Source organism: Ptychodera flava, chromosome 18 (assembly GCF_041260155.1).
Source record: "Ptychodera flava strain L36383 chromosome 18, AS_Pfla_20210202, whole genome shotgun sequence".
Lineage (NCBI taxonomy): Eukaryota > Metazoa > Hemichordata > Enteropneusta > Ptychoderidae > Ptychodera > Ptychodera flava.
The window spans coordinates 32109231-32130942 of record NC_091945.1 but is presented as its reverse complement, the minus strand read 5'-3'; the positions used below and the strand labels follow the sequence as shown (position 1 = coordinate 32130942).

Sequence of the window (21712 nt, the reverse complement as noted above, 5' to 3'; positions counted from 1 at the left end):
TTTATAGATGCGGTATTATAGGGTAAATTAATAATCCTGACAACTATTTCAAGAAAAGTAGTTCGGCGGAGTCTGAGTCTTTCATGAAAGCGGGAGCATGAGAGCGCCGCCACTGTTTGGAGTGTGATGTATAGTGCGAGAAATGGCCGACGATTGGAGGGGCTATGATGGTGGTGTGCACGTCGAAGCGGAGAAGGAGCAGAGCTCGTGCATGGGAAAGCAAAAACGTAAACGGGTATCGGACAGCGACAGCAGTCATGCGAAGTATAAGGCTCGTCTCCGCAAGACAACAACACCGTCATGCATATTCCGAAGCAGTTCTGTTTTTGCTTCAACCAGCAGCAGCAGTGGTGAATCAACAACCTCGTCGCTCCGCACTCGTGGTCAATCTACCACTACCAGTACCAGTAAATGGACATCAGAACACGTAGATAGATTGAATTTCCATATTCTCAACGTGCCTCTAAAGCCGGATTACTTCAGCGACTCCGTCGGCCTTCTGTCAGCGTGTTTAAAGCAGCCTCTGAACGAGCTACTTTTTCGGCCTCTGACTACTGGAGGGGCTACTTTGTACCCCCCAGATATCGCTGATGGCCGTGTTGTGGAGAAAATCGCCACAGAGATCACAGGTACAGTGAATACAACAATCAATACATTTTTCAAGACTTTTAAGTTTTAGAGTGTGGCAAAATTTTACAACAGGTGCTCTGCCATCTATACTCGTTGCCATCTACACTCCTTTTGACCTTTGACACATGCACTGGCATGTCACTCCATTATTATGCAAATAACTGTCACTCAGTGTGAGTGTTGATGGCAGTGTAAGGTGCCATCTATGCTCTCTTGCCATCTATACTCCACTTTTATTAACAGAAAAAAATATCGTTTTCCCTATGTTAAAGAAATTGCAAAAGGATATAAAATGTTTGATTTCATTGCAGAACCCACTGCACACACTAAGCTTACCAGTTTCCAGATCGGATCTCAATGTACGAACTTCACAGGGTGTACAGTGCATGGGTAGGCCTAGTGGCCCGGATCCCGTAGCTATACTGGCGATTGGTTGATTCTTGATATTTTTGTTGAACTCACGTTCTGAATTTTAGTAGTTTTTGTGTTGTCAGTCATGTTTTCATTGTTTTTGGGTTTTTTTATTTGTCTCTGTAATGTACTAATACTTTAATATATTTCAGATCCATTTCTAACATTTTTTTCTTGCAAAACACCCGAAGTGAAAGGCATTGTTTCTAGTTTGTAATCTTGATTATTGAAAGCTGTACTCCAAGCATCCATTTACCAAAGTCGCTGACTGGCAGAATTTGTCAATGATTCCGTTAACTCACAACAGTAATCGTCTTTATTCACTGTCCCTCTGGTATATTAAAAATATGTCAGTGCAGCTTTTACAATGAAGCTCCGTATCAGAAATTCAGTTCAGAACCTATCATACATAGGTAGCAATTGAGTATAGATGACAACAAAGTATAGACAGCAAAAGAGTATAGATAGCAGTGGAGTATAAATGGCATGTACACATGCCCTCTATACTCCTGCTATCTATACTCCGTACAACCATTTCTACCGGCCATACACTATACTTGCCCTTGATTTGTTGAGTCATTGTCAAACTTATTTTCAAAATAAATCCTCGTGAAATATAATGAACAAAGAAATAATGTACCAGCCCCAAGAAGTCTCTTCTCAGTTTTTTTATTTATTATAAAAAAAACACCCTAGTGAAGTTTTCATTGTTCTGAATCAAACAGTGAATGATTAAAATCAATCGGCCTAAGAGCAAATGAATTCAGTTCAAAATTCATTGTGTACCTTTCAAAACTTCTTTCTTGTCAAGGTTAAAAAATAGAAATAGAAATGGAGTATAGATCGATAGCAATTGAGTATAGAAAGCAATTAAGAATAGATAGCAATGGAGTATAGATAGCGATGGAGTATGGATGACAACAAAGTATCAACAGCAATGGAGTATAGATGGTAATGGAGTATAGAAAGCAATTAAGTATAGAAAGCAATTGAGTATAGATAGCAATTAAGTATAGATAGCAATGGAGTATAGATAGTGATGGAATATGGATGACAACAAAGTATCAACAGCATTGGAGTATAGATGGCAATGGAGTATAGAAAGCAATTAAGTATAGAAAGCAATTAAGTATACATAGCGACGGAGTATAGATAGCATTGGAGTATAGATAGTGATGGAGTATGGATGACAACAAAGTATCAACAGCAATGGAGTATAGATGGCAATGGAGTATGGATGGCAAGTGCATTTGCCATCTATACTCCTGCCATCTATCATTCTATGCTCCATCCATTGCCATCATTACTCCCTGCAACCATTTCTTCTGGCCATAGACTATACTAGCCCTCGCTTTGTTGAGTCGTTGTCATGGTTCTGCTTGGGCAAGTCAGCCCATTGATCGTAAATTCAACTTGTAAAAGATGTTTCCTCCCGATTTCCCTGAGCCGTGTCAAGGGCAGAGTATAGATTGAATGCGATATTTTATTTGCATAACAATTGAGTGATATGCCAGTTATGTGTCAAAGGTCAAACGGAGTGTAGATGGCAATGAGTATAGATGGCAGAACACCGGTACCGTTTTTCTTAGAGACGTAAATTTTATCATTTCAAAAGCAATTACGATATTACAATCTCTTTTCGAAATATATTTGATAAACATAGGTTCATATCTTAAATAATCAACAATACCACTGATATTTGTTAGCTGTCCTTTATAAACAGACAATGCAGCTAACATAAGTAAAAGACTGAGTAATTCAAATGTATTGCATCCAATATGATAGCCAAAGATTATGTGTGGCAAGTTACAGTAATAGAAAATGTTCTGTAGCTCCTGTAGCCCCATGTGACCCATGCCTTTGTTTGTCCCCGCAGACGAAGTCTTGGGGACTTACATGTAAGGTAGTGACTGTGGTTCGTTGACACATATGATCACATTTTCAATCAAACATTTCACATGTAAGAAAAAATGATCACAACTTAAATCAGCCCACCGTGTAGACTTCAACATGTACTTAACACAGCCAGAACGCACGCGATGTCACGTGACCCAATTCTCAAGACACGGTCACGTGACAAAAGATTTGAACTGGCACCATTCAGCCAGTTTCTGCATGAAATTTTTTTCGCTCAAATTTCCAGATCAAAATTGGTTGATCAAAGTTCAAATTGCATGCAAGTTTTTTCCAACAAACTAATTTTTATGGCGATTGTTGTAATAAGACTGTATATGTTTTCTCCGCTTGTTTACGAGAGTTTATTTTCAAAGGTCAGCGACAGATTGGCAAGGTCAATGTTCTATTCTGCCAAATAAAAACAAAACTAGCGATGAGGCATTTTTGGTTCTAGTTGAAATGCTGCATAATATATTAAACTATACAAAAAATACGATTTCATGTGTCTCTGTCTTCTAATATGAAAATGCGCTCTATCAACATCGACATGGCGTCGCTTTTCCCGGTGTTTCTGGCCGGATCAGTGAAGGCAATGCCCTTTGTGTTGCATGTTGAATGGAAGTTAGTGACTGTCGAGCTGTCAATGGCGGACCGTGTACATATTTTAAAAAAAGAAAAGTCAACATTCAACAATCCCTTAGTAATTTCAGTTGAACATAGAGGGTTGTAATATTTATTTCAACATCCTTTTCAATAATTCAGAGCAATCTATCACAGTGTATACGTAGGCAGAACTACAACTTTTACATGCTGCACATTTCAGAAACTGCACTGTGCTGATAACTTCCAAGTGAAGTTCCCACCAAATTTCGATTACATTAGTGAGTCTCCTCAAATTCGCAAAAAGTACCTCCAGTGTTCTCCACAAATGAAAATTAAAGGCGGGCGGCTAATTAGCATATGTATTTGCATAATATTTGCATACAATTTACATATCACCAGGGCTATTCACAAGGCACTCCAGTGATGAGATATACTTCTGACATTCTCAATATTTTTCTCCATTCAGCAGTGATTAATGGCAAGCTATACAATTTATTTTTACATTAAAATCCTGTCTATTTACTTTAAATAAATAATAAAACATCAAAAGTGAAAAAAAACACATTGAACTAATACAAACAATACACAATTTAGTAAATATATTGCACAATACCAACATGAAAATTCAAAAGTAGGCCTACATGAGAAGTAATCAGTGTTCGAAATAATCGGTGGCAAATGGTGGCACGTTTTCATGTGACCCTCTGTTACTATATGTTTGTCTGTAGCCGGATTGGTAAAGCCATGAACGTCTTTTTTTTACGTCCATGACAAGTTGACACGGGACTGAATAATGCACTAAGTTACAATGGGAGTCAGCGGAGCATGCCTGCAGAGAAACATACGTTGACTTTAAAACTCAATACATACTAAAGGGAGGCCCGAAAAAATGATACCAAGTATTTCCAAGAGAAAGATTTGAAATTTCATCGACTCTTAGTTCGGCAAACGTACAAAACTTCGACAACTGCGCGGCGTAGGCTGCCATGCATGTTTGTGTGGAGCGCGCTGGCGCACTAGATCTCGATCACACGCGACCTTTGAACTATACAGTAGGCCTACAGAACCGTATGTACGGTACATAGCTGCTGTATTCGGATGATCACACGAATGATGATTTTAGCTCGTGCAGTTTCTTTTTACTTCATTTCATTGTGCCTTTGATATTTTAAAACGGTCACGGATTTTGAAACTTGATCAAACGCAACTGCTTCTAAAGTCAATCGAATGAATCCATGCAAGTTACGAATGCGTGACAGGAAATGACACACATGGCTTCAACGTCATGTGGACGTACACGGATCTCAAAATGGCTAACTTGGCTCGGATACGCAACGACCTGAGCACGCGAGTACCATACTTTTTTGCATCTGATATTTGTCTCAACCAATCGTACGATTTTAGCCAGATCTGATCGAAATCACTTTTCCTGACCTTCGGATCCTTACAAGTACGAGACATTGGCGGCAATGGCAGTTGACAATAGCATAGATGCTTTGACTGAGTGTCCGCTGGCAAAAATGCAACACCGAGCCTTCGAGTGTACCGTGTCCGTTGTATGAAATGGACGGTGTCTGTACGGTACAAGCTTTTTGAATTGAAGTCTTAGCCAGTGTTCATCGGCACTACGGCCGTTTCACACTTGAAAAGCTTGCTGAAATAAGAGCGTGACAAAATCGCCGCTGAGAAACATAGGTCTTCAACCACATTTACTAAAGAGTATCGGCGCCGGATGTGAAACAGGATCGGGCGAAAAAAATAAAGGATCGGGGCCGTCGGGGCCTGGGGAGAACATTGAGGATTGCATGCATTCGCAAAACAAACCGACAGATGTGTGAACGGTCCCTCTTTATTACACGACGTTGTCAGTTGCTGTCATTTTTTGCTCACGTGTGAACACGTGAGCATATGTCGCAGCGATGTCTGTCTGTCTGTGTGTCTGTCTGTCTGTTGGTCCATTTTCTCAAAAACGGCTGAACGTATTTCAGTCAAATTTGGTAGACATCTTCAGAATTCAAATGGCTAGAACTGAAAAGGTTTTGGTGGGCGTGGCTTGGATATTAATGAAGTTATGAAAGTTTTAATTTTTCTGTTACGCCGCGTATGACAAGTGAAAACAATCGACTGTTTGAGGGCGCTGTGAAATGTGCTTGTCCAGGTTGGCTACAGCTGGATACATTTTACCCACAAACCCTAGCGGCATAAAGCCAGTCTTACTGCAGTTACTGTACTTGTACAATTCGTCTCCCCGCCATCGTCGCGTAAATCAAGTTATACCGCCGTATCATAACGAGCACATAGTTCTTCGCTTGTCTCCACAGCCTTTCTGTGCTGTGAGTACGCTTATCCGGCTTTTTGCTGTACAAATTCTGAAGCGTGATTTTGATGGACTGTCGGTGTGGTGTCGGTAAGTAATTCAAAGTAATTTGTGTGTGATGTGTTGATTCTATGTCGTGATTTGATGTATGCACCTTTGTTCGATACCACGATTTGACTTGGACGCTTTGAGTTTACGGTTGAGAAAGTGAATAGTACGGTACATGCATCAAAAGAATTGAGAAGGAGCGCGACTGTGACTCGATCGCGACTGGGAGCTGTAGTTCCGAACTTGACTTTTTCATGGCATAGATTTGTACGGTCGGCTCTTGCCCTGCGTACCCTGCTGTGTGTTTCGGGCGTTACACAGCCCCCGCCACTATCATCTACATCATCACATCTTTCATCTAGTCTAATGAGGTCTTCCAAATCCTTTGTATTCATTTAGACCCATATTTTTTGAGCAACGGCTTTTGAGATTTTCTGGCGCACGTTTGTTGGCTCATTATAAAGTGAGTCTTGGGGTCGACTGTTCAGAGATGACAGCTGTAGTTGCTTCATTGTAAGAAGGCAGACAAGGCCCTCTGTCACAAACCTTAAAAAGTCTGTAGCATGATTGAAAGAATCCATTACTTTACGCTTCACTGTTCTGTGATTAAATGTTTTCTGGCGTGCGCCAATGTCAGCTACGCTGGCTCCTCTGTAGAATTCATCCATTAGATGTGGTGGGGCCGTGTAACACCTGAAACACACAGCACGGTACGCAGAGCTAGCTAGGTCGGGTAGATTTCTGTGTACGCTGCACTGTCTCCAAACCCACGTGGGTCCGGCCCGACAGCGTATCCCTTAGCGTACACGAGAGGTCCTGCACGAAGAATAACAACTTGACTGGTGTCAATGTTATTACTATTTCATAAAAATAGTCCACGTAAAGATTGTTTTGTGACAATCGACGAGAGTCATAGGCTGGTTAGGCTAATTTTGTCGTGGCACCTAATTTTGTCGTGGCAAAGCCATAGATTAGGGTTAGGGATTTTAGATTGGGCAATAGTTTTCGTTCTCGTAGATGTCGCGGGGACATGGATATTCTAGGTACACTGGTAGCAATGATGAATAGTTACTATTATTGTTTGTGTATAGGGTCTGTTGTGGTGCTCCGAAAGGGTTTCAGGTAATATTTTCATGATATCGTCATAATAATATGTCTGATCATTTACATACTTTTTTAGTTTCCTATAATGTGGGACAAGCTACTGAATTTCGATGGTTGGTACTCAGTGGCAAAGACTTTGCTCGGAAAATGCGTTACCATCAAAAGCGAATAAGAATGTAAAATGCCCCCAAAAATCTTCCAGACCCCCCCCCCCAGGATATCAAATGGTCCACCCATAGGTGGGAAGGCTTGTATAATGAAAAAATGACATTTATTCATCATATTCATAACTTCCAGACAAATATTGCTTGCAAGATCCTGGTAGTAGGCCACCACTGTAATTGTTGATAGATCAATAAAGCCTGTCGGCTGGTAGGAACTGATCAATTAGTGTGTGTGTGTAGTGTGGAGATTTCCTGACTTTCCATCCTGTAAATTTTGACAATTTTCTAAAGTACAGCTTGTAAAAATTACACAAGTTTAGTAATATGCAGATTAATTTTAGTGCCCTTTCTTATCCAGCTTTGAGTGTTGAATGAATCATTATGAGGACAAAATGGTAATGTGATGAAATGTCACAGGACAAAGTGATGATAAACCATGAATTCATTTATTATTCATGAAAAGTATACTCTATGAGTGAACTAATGAGGTTTAAATGGGTCCTAAAAGATAAACTTAATTTGATGAGATTTACATCCGTGTGTTGCCCTTATATTTCATTAAAACAAAATGACATGTCATACACACATCAAAAACATTAAGATAGCTATTTGAAGAGATTGTTGGACATGGAAGTTGTGTGAGAAATGTAAACAGAGCTTTCGATAATGTTGTATCACTGTTCTAGTAAATGATATGGCACTTCATGGAGTCAACAAAATTTATGACAGTGGTCATTTTAATCCTTGGTGTTATGTTTTTTTTCATTTGCAGAAGTGGTCTATTGATGATTACATCACCACAGGGCATTCATTAGGACATTCCAATTAAATCCACATATTTTTTTGTGTGAGTTCATTCACTTTTGCCATTCTTTGTTAGTCCATGCAGCTTTTCATTGTGTGTGCATTCAGGCATCTAGGTAGATATTTCAGACATGCCCAAACCGATTTCAATTTGTTCTTTGATACTATCAATGCCATCAGGCAGCCATTATGTTATATTTTGTGGCCATTCACAAAGATATGTCTGACATACCTGGACCAATGTCATGCAAACTTGCCTTTGTAGGAATGGTGTCGTGTCATCAATGATGAACTTGTTGGTCAATAATTTCCATGAAAAAATGGAATAAGTTCTTTACATGTTGTAAAACATCAAATTCATCTTTTTTGCCAATTTTTTCACTGGTACAAATATGTATATTAACAGGATGCAATGGATGTCTTACTTTGATTTTTTGTTTCTTTAACAGATTATACCAGGAGGCCATATACGTGGTGACATTCACTCGCCCATAGGAGGCACAGCAATAACTTGCCCACAGGAGGCGCAATAATAACTTGCCCATAGGAAGGGCGCAATAATAACTTGCCCATAGGAGGCGCAATAATCATTTGCCCATAGGAGGCGCAAACAATAACTTGCCCAAAGGGGTACAACACAATCACTTGCCTATAAGAGGCACAGACTGCCCAGTTGAGGCACAGTTGCCCATAGACGGTACAGACTGCCTGTAGAGGCGCGTTCAAGATCACAAATTGATAGTCAACAAGCATTGGTTACAACATTGCTGATAGTACTTTGAGCAAACACTGTTGTGGTTAATTTTGCATTTAGATCACAACTGATTTGACATTGATAATATTCAGTATTAACTTGCAGAAGAAAAAAAATAAGGCAGTAAAGTTTTGTCTTTGTCTTCCTCAGTGTACATTGTGAAATTATACCGTGAATATTTAACAGCACACAAGTTAGTGCTCTATCATTTACTTCCTGATAGGAAACAAGAGTATTGTTTACAGGCAGATTATTTGCAATCAAATAGAATTACTTCAGCGTACTGAATATATAAGGAAGACGACATTTCTCTACAATTTCTGAAAATTGGCATTCATTTACTTCATAATAAACAAGAACAGTCATACCACATTCTATCATTGTCTACTTATTACTGACAACCCTTTTAACTGCTTTTTTCTGTCTAGGTCCAGCTTCCCCAATAAAGTTGGACCTAAATTGTGTAGTGAAAGGGTTCAACGTCTAAACTGCACAATATTGACAAGCAATAACACATTCATAGTCTACAATCTCAACAAACACAATCATTCTTCATCAATACTTCAACTTTTAAGGTTTCACTTTTCATAGCATCAGAAGAAATCAAGGAAGCAATAAGCAACATCAGTCAAATTATTAATTTTTCTTCCTATACAAGTGCTTGAATTGACTGTAAGAACTTATTATAATATTAAGCACACCCATAACACAACGTTACTATAAAAGTACAATGAGAGTAAAAAAACTGAGCATAAAAGCAAAAAATGAAAGAAGTAAATTGTACATGCAACGAAAAAGACAGTTGCAGACTCCTCACAGATGTTACACAAAGGTTAATGTCGAAGGTGATGGTAATTGCTTGTTCCGTGCTATAAGTCTAGGACTCTATGGAACACAGATCATCATCATGCAATAAGAGTACATACTGTTGACTATGTAATTGAACATTGGGACAGATATGAGGATCCAATTAAAGGTGAATATGAAAGATGGCATATTGTCTCTCAAGATGACTATAGGCAGTATATGTCCAGATCTGAACCAGGTAATGCAACTTATGGAGGGGACATTGAAATAAATGCTGCAGCGCTTGCATATAACATTAATATTGCAGTTCATCTTGACACTTTAAGTGAACCATTAGAGACTGTTGGTAATTCTTCTGTAAGTATACATCTTTTGTATCATGCAATCCGTGTTGAAGGAGAAATTGATAGTGGTCACTATGACTTTCTGCAAAGCACAGAGCAAAATTTGTCACAAGCAATAAATGTAAACAGTTTTGGACCACTACAAACAGAGAAATCTATGCCGCAAAATGAACATTGTGTAAATTATAGAGAAATAGAGAAACAGAGAGACATGATTGCCAAGAGAGAAAAGAGAGAACAAATAGAGTTTAGGCAAAGCGAAAACCAAAGAGATTTAACAGCCAAGCAAAAAATAAACGAGCTGATCCAGCATACAGGCAAACTGAAAGGCAAAGAGATATGAATGCTAAGAAAATTATGAGAACTGATGATGTGTATAAACAAACTGAAAACAAGAGAAACAGGACATCAATGAAATTGAGACGGTGTGATGATGAGTACAGAGAAAATGAAAGGGAAAGAAATGCTAATGCTAAAAAGACAAAGAGAACTGACCAGGTCTTCAGGGAAAGCGAAAAGATCAGAGATGCCAATATTAAAAGTATTAAAAGAACTGATAAATCATATAGAGAGAGAGAGCAAATGAGAGATAGATTAAACAAACTAAACAACAGAAGATGTAGTGCTGCCAAATCTATTGAAGAGCTGATACAAATTTTTCACGGTGCAGTTCAGAATGGCCCAAATTTTGTATGTGTGTGCTGCCAACAGCTGTGGTACAGAGAAAGTGTTTTGAACTACAATAATGTTAAAGAAAAGTTAAACACCTTTGCATCATCTCAGGCTACAGATAATGATATGGCACCATTATGTAAAACTTGTTATTCATATTTAAAAGAGTCAAAGTTGCCTCCTTGTTCTGTGGCCAATAACATGTCATTTCCATTAATTCCCCCGAGTTACAGTTACATCCACTAGAAGAAAGACTTGTTGCCTTACGCATTCCATTCATGCAAATAAGAGAATTGCCAAGAGGTAGACAAGTTAGTCTCAGAGGTAACATAGTCAATGTTATAGCTGATGTATCAACTACTGTCTCTACATTACCTAGAACTTTAAATGAATCGCAGACAATACCTGTCAAATTTAAAAGAAAGATTAGCTATAGTCATGCCTATCAGGTAGAGAATGTCAGACCAGTGAAAGTCTTACAAGCAGCTAATTGGTTAGTTAAAAATAGCCCTTATATAAAGCAGAACTGATTACAATATCTACAGATTGGGTTGTTTGCAGAAAGGATGAAAACCACAATTGGCAGGAATTTTGTGAGGAAATGACGATCATGATTATTCTCACATGTCTGACAAACAAACATGTAAACAAGATGACAGTAATGATCATGATGATCATGATGATGATGATAATTGGACTGAAGAAATAAAATTGGAAGATCATCCTGCTGGCACACTGGATACAATGCTGTCACCTTTATATGATCAACACACAGACTCTGATGGCGCAGTTTGTTATGCACCAGGCGAGAACAATAAACCACTAGGAATATTTCAAGACAAATATTCTGAGGAGCTCTCATTTCCAACAATATATTGTGGTCAACCCAGACAAAAGAAACGCATAGTCCCTGTATTATATAGTACATTGTGTAAATGGGAACTTCGACACAAAGATAGGAGAGTTGCAAAGTCGATGCCTAACATTTTCTTTAAACTAAAAAAATTACAAATCAAGCAGATTAAAGACAAGGCAACATTATGTTTGCGAAAATGTAATCTGAAGGGCCGCAAATTAACAGCTGGTGAGCTTCAATCACCACAAAATGTTGATAAAATTGTTCGACTTGATGAGGGATTCAGAGTGTTGAAGACACTTAGAGGTTCACCACCATACTGGGAGAGTGCAAAGAAAGATATATTTGCCATGATACGTCAACTTGGTATTCCAACATTTTTCATGTCATTTTCATCAGCAGAATCTAAATGGATACATCTATTGAAAATTCTTGGAAGGACAGTTCACAACAAGGAATACACAGATGACGATGTATTGAACATGTCTTGGAATACAAAATCTGATTTGATAAAATCTGACCCTGTTACGTGTGCTCGACACTTTGACTATTCATTTCAACGATTTATGCATGATTTCCTAATGAGCTCACATCATCCAATTGGTGAAATACACGATTACTTTTACAGAGTGGAATTCCAACAAAGAGGATCACCACATATACACATGCTTGTATGGATTAAAGATGCACCACAATATGGTGAAAATAGTGATGATGACATCACACAATTCATAGATCAGTATATTACATGTTCAAATGATACCAGTAATGAATCCTTCGCTGATATTGAAAATTATCAAATGCACAGACATGCAAAAACCTGTAAGAAAAAGGCCAATGTGTTTGCAGATTTGGATTTCCTGTGCCACCTATGCCAAGAACAATGATATTGCAGCCATTGCCAATGGATACTGATGAAAGCACAGAACAGATCCTTCAAAAGCACTATGAAAATATCAAGACTGTTGTTACTGATTTACAATTTGGAGAAACTCTTTCTTTTTCTGAATTCTTAAATAAACTACAACTTGATGAACAAACCTATATTAATGCAATACAGTCATCTCTAACATCAGATAAAATATTCCTCAAGAGGTCACCAAATGAAATAAGAATTAACAGCTACAATGAAACCCTACTCAAAGCTTGGAGAGCAAACATGGACATTCAATTCATTCTTGATCCATATGCATGTGCCATGTACATCGCATCTTACATTAGTAAAGCTCAACGTGGAATGAGTAATTTGCTCAGTAGGGCTGTGGAAGAAGCAAGGGAAGGATGTCATGATATCAGAGAAAGTGTCAGGCATATAGGAAACAAATTCCTTAATCATGTTGAAGTTAGTGCTCAAGAAGCTGTTTACCTTGTTATGCAAATGAGACTAAGAAGAGCTTCACGCGGCTTCACATTTATTAACACATCACCCCCTGATGATAGAGTTATCCTATTGAAACCTCTTGATGACATACAAAACATGCGTCCAAATGCTACTGACATAGAAAGTGATAGCATCTTGAAAAAATATGAGAGGCGCCCAAAAGCCCTTGAGAAATTGTGCTTGGCAGACTTGGCAGCATGGTACAGTTTTCAAAAGTTAAAAGATAACCCGCAAGATCATTATCAAGATAATGATGACTTCTACAAAACTGATGAAGAGGATGATGATGATGAAAACAACACAATATATCAGATACGTGGCCTTGTGTATAAAAAACGCACCAAAAGTAAAGTTATCAGATATGTTCGTTTCCATAGGGAAAAAGACAAAGAAAATCATTACAGAGAGTTAATAATGTTGTTTTATCCTTGGCGAAATGAAAATGAACTCCTTGCAGGGTGCAAAACATACTATGATCGTTACATGCAAGTAAAATTTGAAGTAGATTCTAAAGAAAAGGAGTACAATAAAAATGCTCAGGAATTAGATCAAGCTATTGAAGCAGTACAAAACACAGCCATTGATATGTTTGATAATGTTGCTCCAAATACACAACATCAGGAACATCAAGACATTTTAGAAGGATCAAGGCCAAGTGACACATTGAGTATGTTTGCACCATGTGATGAGAGTCATTCTAAATATGACATTGGACAGGACATTGGCATCAGTACAAATAATCCCATTATTGAAGATCTTCAACAACCACGAATGGCTGATAATGAATTATATCCACTTTTACAGAAACTCAACAAGAAACAAAAAGAAATATTCTATCACATAGTACATTGGATGAAAACAAGGACAGAGCCGTTAAATATTTTTGTAACAGGTGGCGCTGGTGTAGGGAAATCTCTTGTTCTCAAATCATTGTATCAAGTACTTTTAAAATATCTTTCAAATCTTCCTGGTGAAAATCCTGACAACATACACTTATTACTAGTTGCACCTACTGGAAAAGCTGCTTACAACATTAAGGTACTACAATTCATTCAGCTTTTCAAATTCCTGCATCCCAAGGTTTTCATTATAGACCACTGACATCAGAAAGACTTAATACTCTACAGCAAAATACAGGAACTTAAAGTCATATTCATAGATGAAATCTCCATGGTTGGTAATGGTATGTTAAACTATATCAATCTCAGACTACAACAGATAATGGCCAACAATAAAATCTTTGGTGGTGTCAGCGTTGTTAGCTTTGGCGACTTATATCAATTAAAACCTGTCTTTGATGGTTGGATATTTAACGACCTTCAACATGATTATGGGCCATTGGCTGTCAACATCTGGAAAGACCTGTTCAAAATGTTTGAATTAACAGATATTATGAGGCAAAAGGATGACCAGAATTTTGCTAAATTACTCAAACCGTATACGTGAGGGAAAGCATACATCTCATGACATAAAAGTTCTGCAAACTCGAATAGTCAGTGTTGATAAAAAAACTTCATCTATTGATGAGTCGACAGTACATCTTTATTGCGAGAACAGACTTGTTGATGACCACAATGCAATAGCATATGACAGACTTACAGGAATAAAAACATGTATACCTGCTACTGATACAGTCATTGGCGATGTCTCTGAGATCATAAAACACAAAACATTAGGTATTGTTGTCATGCTTCCTGCTCAAAAAACAATGAGGTTAGTTTCTAAATTATCAATTGGAACAAATCAGCGTATTGAGCTTTGCATTAATCTGTCTGTAAATGATGGATTGATAAATGGTACTCCAGGAGTAATCAAATACATCGATGGACCTGATTTGCACATGTTACTATTCTATGGATTTTATTTGATGACGATTGTGTTGGCAAAAACCTGCGACGTGAAAAACGGCATTTAATACATGACAAAGTATCTCACAGATGGACGCCAGTTTTACAGATATCACGGCAATTTAGAGTGGGAAGACACAAAAATGCAGAAGTTGTGAGAAAACAATTTCCACTCAGACCAGCTAGTGCCAAAACAATACATCGTTGTCAAGGTGATACACTTAACAATGTGGTTGTGGACTTCAGTACAGCAAACAAGAGAAATCAGTGTCATGTACACTATGTTGCTTTAAGCAGAGTGACTAAACTTACAGGTCTCAACATAACCACATTACAAGAAAATCAAATATCAGTTAGCACTGATGTTACACAAGAGATGCAACGCATGAGAACCCATTCCATGCTACAACTCTGTTTCACATTACCATATATTATATCGAACAGATTCATTATTACTTATCAAAATGTGAGATCTCTTCATTGCCATTTTCAAGATGTTGCTAGTGATTTCAGCTTAACTTCAGCTGATGTACTAATTTGCAGTGAATCAAGACTACAAACCGGCGATCACAATGATGACTTCAAAATAGCAGACTTCAACCTTTTCAGACAGGATGATAAAAACCGTCAAAACAACACCAGACCATATCATGGTATGGTTATGTACAGCAAAGAAAACACTCTTGAAGCTACCCCACAGACACTGCATTGTTTTAATACAGATTTCTTAATTGCAATACACAAAACAACATTTGGTTTAGTTCAAATTGTTGGTGTTTACAATCCACCATCATCACCTACATCAAACTTACAACATGCTCTTCTTCAGCTCATCCATACACTTGAGTACAATCTACCAACCGTGATCATTGGTGATTTCAATGTTGACTTACAAAAGCAAACACAATCTACAAGACAACTATCTGAACTTATGACAAAGCACTTCAACTACACACAAGTTATTGAGGAGTCAACAACAGACTATGGATCATGCCTTGATCACATTTACACTAACATCCATTGCATGCAAAGTGGTGTACTTGAGTCATACTATAGTGACCACAAACCAATTTGGATTGCATTGTAAAATAGAATTAAATCAAAACTGCGGTCATACTAATTACTGCCCGTGACTACCCGTAGCTGCCTGAGAACTGCCCGAGGAAAAAGTGGGACAAACAGGTTCAGTTTATTTCATGCCCAGCCAACCCAAAATATCATTGATTTGACGTTAACCTGATGTTTTCTCCAGCCGTTTTGAAACACTGAAGACACCGGGCTTCGAGGACGTCGCCAGCTTGACATTGAGTTCATACCATTCAGTCCGAGAGATGGTACAATAATCTCGCCAAACGCTCACAGTTTGACAGCTTACCACCCCTTGCACTGAATGGTATGATCTCACAATCAACTGTAAAGAAAAAAAATTGAAAGATTTCTGCAGTGATGTCAATTACACTTAAGGATTACTCAGCAAGGGCACTTTGCAAGACCAGTACTGGTTAGCCACTTCATACAGAGGAATTTCTCCTTACTACTCTTACACAAAAACACTCCATTATTTCTCCGTACTACTCATACTAACTCTCTATTGCTATTTAAACTATGTCCTTCTCAATGGCTCATTTTAATCTATTTTCTTGAAAGATTTATCAAAAATAGCCATGTTGTTTATCTTTTACTTGAGTTCTTAAAAAATAAAAATGGTTTTCTGAAAGAATGCGTATATGGCTTTTCATTACTTTATGGTGATATCACTTTGGCCTATACAGTGTGAAGCACTGTACCAATCAATTGCACTTGTTATGTAAATGCTGATACAATGCCAGAAGCCAAAGACATTCAGCATTTTTTCCACCGAATTCATATTTGTAAATAAAAGGCCGTTGTCATTGGTCTGTCATGATAATGTCCATGACTTGATCATCACAGCTTAAAAAACTTTAAAACTATTGGCAAAAGTTTAAATTTACAGACAAATGCAATATCTATGAAAACACGTGAGCATTTTCAGTTCATGTCTGGTTATTCAATAGGCTTTCAGATATTGTTCGGACAACTGACTGTGAAAACAGTTTAGGCGACAGAAAACAAAGGTGGGCAGGCGAGATAAAAGGCGGGCGGGCGAGATTAAAGGTGGGCGGCGACAAAAAGAAGCCGGGCGCACCGCCCGTCAAAAACCCCTTGTGGAGAAACATGACCTCATAAAAGTCACATAAACGAACTTTCAGCAATGCCACGAGGGTTGATAGCACACTCGGTGACAACCTTTGACACTAGACCATCAGTCTATCAGTGAATCGACGTGAAAAAAGCGTCACTTGACATCGATGGAGCACACACCATGCTGCCTCCGGTCGGATAAAGCTAGATGACTCTGACAGACAAGTCACCCTAACTTGTGCCCAAAGAATGATTTAAGTCGGGCCTGTATCATATTTTTTAGAAGCTACATGATACGTCCACAGTCGCTTGTATTTCCGAACACGACGTACGCGAGTATACACCACCATGTGTGATCGCGTACGTTGTGTGTGTATATACAGCAATACAAGTGACTGTGGGAAGGTCTCAATGATATGGCTGCCAATTACATATTTGGCATGAGGCATTTCTAAATCTTTGTTAATGTCTTCCTTAATAGACAAGGAAACCATACATGCCCAAAATCTTTGACAGAAATTTGTAATATGGAAATGCGCAATATCAGAATATGACTAACTTCTGTAAACAAAGGTGAAACTCGAAGTCAATGGTTGGGTCATAGTGGATCACTATTTTTTAATTACATGTAACCGCCATTTTCTTGGTACGAAATATAAGCATGATGTTTTTATATAATTTGATGTGGTATGGGCTCATAAAAATGGTCTGATTAATTAGTAAAATGCTATTTTAATAGACATGGATTTTTCCCGCCATCGGAGATACCTAGGGTCGATGTCTGAGGGTGCTGTGCAACAGCAAGTCATGTACGTCTATAGAAAAGCCCAAATATTGGTAAAATCAGTCGCGTGCATTCCGGCTGAACAGTCAGTACACCAGATGTAAAGTTTGTGAGGTACAAGCATGCACCAGCACAGCTGCATGCAATTAAACATCAACAGAGGGCTACACTGACACAAAGGGGGTTTATATTGCAAAATCTGGCCAGGCCCTACACTGGCCTAAATTATCGTTTTGGCCTTTATTTGGTCGTGTCCACACTTGATCAAGCAGAAATTTAGGCCGACGTAACTTTAATGCAATTTTGACCACTGACCTGACAAAGTTATATGGCAGATTTGAACAACTGTACACTTTTTTAGCCCATATACAGGCATCGAAGTTTACTTTTTAACTTATCAGCCCATTTTGCCAGCCCAAGTCAAGTTCATGTGTATCTGAATTCATTTTTCTGACTTTTAACCCTTAAAACGCCATGCCCGTATATATCCGTACACGCCCAACTTACGCTCAGCGCCACGCACGGATATATCTGTACACGGCCTGAGATTCGCTCAGGCAAAATTTGGAACTTGATTTCCCACGTTTCAGAGGTCACCTGACAAATAAATCCATTCCTTACCCTTTGAACCCACTTCAGTTCCATATAAGGAATAAAATAATGACATCATCTGATGTAGCTACGGCAATTTCCAGTAATTTGAGCGACCTTTCGAGGAATCGGGTCAACTATTTTTACCGTGAATATCTAATGAAATCTGGTCGCTGACTTCGCCAAAGTGAGAGACATTCTGAACGCTTTTTCTTCCGTAAATCCTAAAGACGATGGTTTTGTGACAAGTGATTGACCATTTCTTAATAGAAATGATATATTGGTATTTTTTGAGGATATTTTCTGAGAAAATGAAGACTTTTGTTGATCGGTCGAACGTGATTTTGAAGTTGAACAGCAGCTCGAATGGCGTCACCGCACCGCAGAGCATCGGCGTTGACCAGCCTCTCTGAAAGCTCAAGTTTGAGTCTGTCAGTTCGGTTTTCTTGGCCGAAAACACTGATGATGAAGAAATTTGAAAGGATTTTCACTAAATCGTAATTTAATATGTGATTTTGGAGCGATCAGGTCTGTTTATGTAAAGTAAACTTTGGTATCGCGGCATTCTTCACTGTGTATGGGGACGGCCAAGATGGCCGCCGATGACTGGTTTGTGTGTACAAAACGTACAACACGGCCCGTTCCGAACTGTTGATCTCGCGTCATATTCCTACGCCTATAACATATTTTTTTGTCGAAATATACCCGATACGTAATTATTTATATCATATCTATTGGTTTCTGTTCATTTGCTGGCGAATTATGTTGCATGCTCGTCAAAATACGTGATCAAACTTTTGTATGTGTTCACATTGACTATCATGATTACGATGACGTCGCGATCGAACGTCAGGGCCAGTACGGTTATCGAAAGCGTTCAGAGGCGAATGTCGTTCTTAGTGTACCTCGAACTTATTTTATTTAGTTCTTGAACCAAATTTATTTTCTCAGAAGTTCAGGTAGTGCGTTTTTGTGAATTTTTTTCGTCGTTTGCCAATCACAGGGTAGCTAATAACGTAGCTGAATATGGGCTCTGATTTGAATTGTCTTGTAAGATGGCAGCTTGTTCATCAATCAAATTTGTTGTTTGTGTTTACTTGCAATGCCAAAACCTCTCAACATATCCTCTGTAACTTTAATGGCAACATTCATTCCATAACAACAACAACTGAATCATATCTGATAGCAATCAGAATCCAAATAAAAAAAACAAAAACAAAGATTTTTCCTGGTTACATGGTTTCACCTTGCAATACAGAAAGAACTACACAAACAACAAACAAACAAACAAACAAATAAATAAATAAACAATGACAAATGAATGAAAGATCTTGTTTACAAAATTCAATCATGTTGCTGATTAATATTGTGTCTCAACCTATATTTCACTTGTATTATATGCTTTTGTGTAAATGTGTTGAAACGTATGTGGTATTTGTATTATTGACAAATACCAACAATTGTTTGTTTGTTTATTATTTACATTTGATAAGTTCCGCTGCAGAAAATTTTCACCAAAATATGTGTCTTTTCATGACATTTAAAATGTGTAAAAGCTTGCAGGTTTTGGACTATAAGATCTATTTTTAGAGTCTTTTAATCATTTTCAATGCATTTTGAACCAAAAATGTGCATTTTAAGCCCATTTTCCCACCCCTGATTTGCTAAACCAAACATGGAAAGACTTCTCGAAGCTGCTTCATTTCCTGATCTTTGAAATTCATAGTGGTTTGGCTGGGCTTCCAATCACAGGAAACACACTGTACCTGTCTAAAAGAAGTATAACATGTCAAGTTTATTGGTTCAAAAAGTTCTTGGCATGGGAGGCTATTTGGCATGAAAGTCTATGGCGTCTTAAAGGCCAGGGACTTGATACCCGGGATCAAGTTAATCCCGTTCAACTTTGACATTCACGGGCGGGATCGAATGTTTATGTCTTTGTAAATTACGGTCACGATTAGTGTGCACAGGAGGTTGTAAACAGGCCAATGCGTTGGCATGCAAACAACAGATTATACGTCACTGAATATAACGGCGAGACCAGTACACTGAGCAGACTGAGAAACATTTCATGAAGCGGCCCGCGATGCTTGTAGCAATAACAGGGGTACTTCAACAGTAATGACAAAGGTACAGCACGACGCCGCTGCAACTGACGGCTTTATTACGTTCCGAATTAGGCCCGGGCGCGGGCTGCAACTGTACAATCGCTGCAGCTAAACGATAGCGTAGACGTCGTGCCATTGCCAAGATACTCTGCTATTACCGATCGTTTCGTCTACAGAACTACTAAAAGCCCTCTCACGAAAAAAAATAATTACGGTTTGAAATCGTTGAATTAATCTGAAATTAACACCGTGGTGCATTAATCTATAAAAGATTATTAATAGAAATAATAAAATGTAACATCACCGATCATAAGAAACGTGGTGTTGAAGAACATATTTCTTTGAAGAGAAGACTGTAGCGACTATTTTCTGTAAGTATAATATGACTTTAGCAAACTTGCGAATCAAGCATCTGAAGAGTATCTTCAACACTTTTGGTTTTGTTCTACTCTTGTTATAAAATAAGTCAAATTTCGGGAAAGTATCTGTACATTTTCGATATCTGTGCAGCGCAAATGTGTAAACAGACACAGCATCCATCCATCCTATAGACCATGATCAGTTTGCGAGTGCATAAACCACCTCTCTCTCTCTCTCTCTCTCTCTCTCTCTCTCTCTCTCTCTCTCTCGTCTAGCCATTTGATGCTTTATTTTGCCGACATTTATTTAACGCTTCGCGATCACCGCTCAATGTTAATGTCGATTTCGATTTACGAAGTTTACCGGATAAACTTCGGAACTGGAGACATGTCACGACATGGAGCTAGTTATCACCATCGAAAGTCTGTAAACGTTTCTGCTCCCGAATGGACGTATTTAAATGCACAGGTGACTTCGTGCGTAAAATATTGAATTGCAATATGAATTTCACAGTTGAGAAAGTCTATGACTTTCAAACTAGACGTACAAACAACAATAAACATGGCGGATCAATGATATCGACGCATATTTTCCTCGCGACCGCTGGTGAGAGCGACTCGCAGAAATTTTCCAACCTGGTAAGTATGCTGGGTATGTACATGTAAACTAATAACAAAAGTTTAGCATTTTCTGTAAATCAATAAGCCTTTCGAACACGAAAGATTCGGATATCTGAACCTCAACAGTAACTACGCAGCTCGAAAGTTATCCTACGACAGGACAGGAACATTGGTCAAAGCAGGATTTCGCATGGTAGCAATAGAAACACGCTATTCATTCTTAGAGAGCATGCAATGTACTGCGTACTGCTGATACTCCCATGGTCCGTGAACTCACGGTCCCTTTTGTGGAGGGACCGTGGTGAACTGTTGCCGTCCCTACACCGTCAGTTGCCTAACATTCACAGGATTCAATCACGTGTGTCTTCAAATTTTGATACATGAATTCTACCAATCATCAACCACGGAACACATAAAAAAAAAACAATGGTCGCGGGTACGGGTTCAA

General features: G+C 38.4%; 1 protein-coding gene and 1 long non-coding RNA gene across 2 annotated transcripts in view; both read left to right on the top strand.

Annotated features, from left to right (window-relative positions):
* The first annotated feature begins 104 nt into the window (after positions 1–104).
* Positions 105–21712, top strand: part of LOC139117399 (uncharacterized) — a 37775-nt gene continuing 16167 nt past the window's right edge. Inside the window, exon 1 of the mRNA XM_070680484.1 lies at positions 105–629. Within this exon, the coding sequence (XP_070536585.1) occupies positions 143–629 (487 nt within the window). The 5' untranslated portion in view covers positions 105–142. The remainder of the gene's footprint in view (positions 630–21712) is intronic.
* On the top strand, positions 5737–9027 carry LOC139117397 (uncharacterized). Its single transcript, XR_011548526.1, has 3 exons — positions 5737–5947; positions 7946–8020; positions 8427–9027. It is a non-coding gene; the product is annotated as an uncharacterized lncRNA (long non-coding RNA).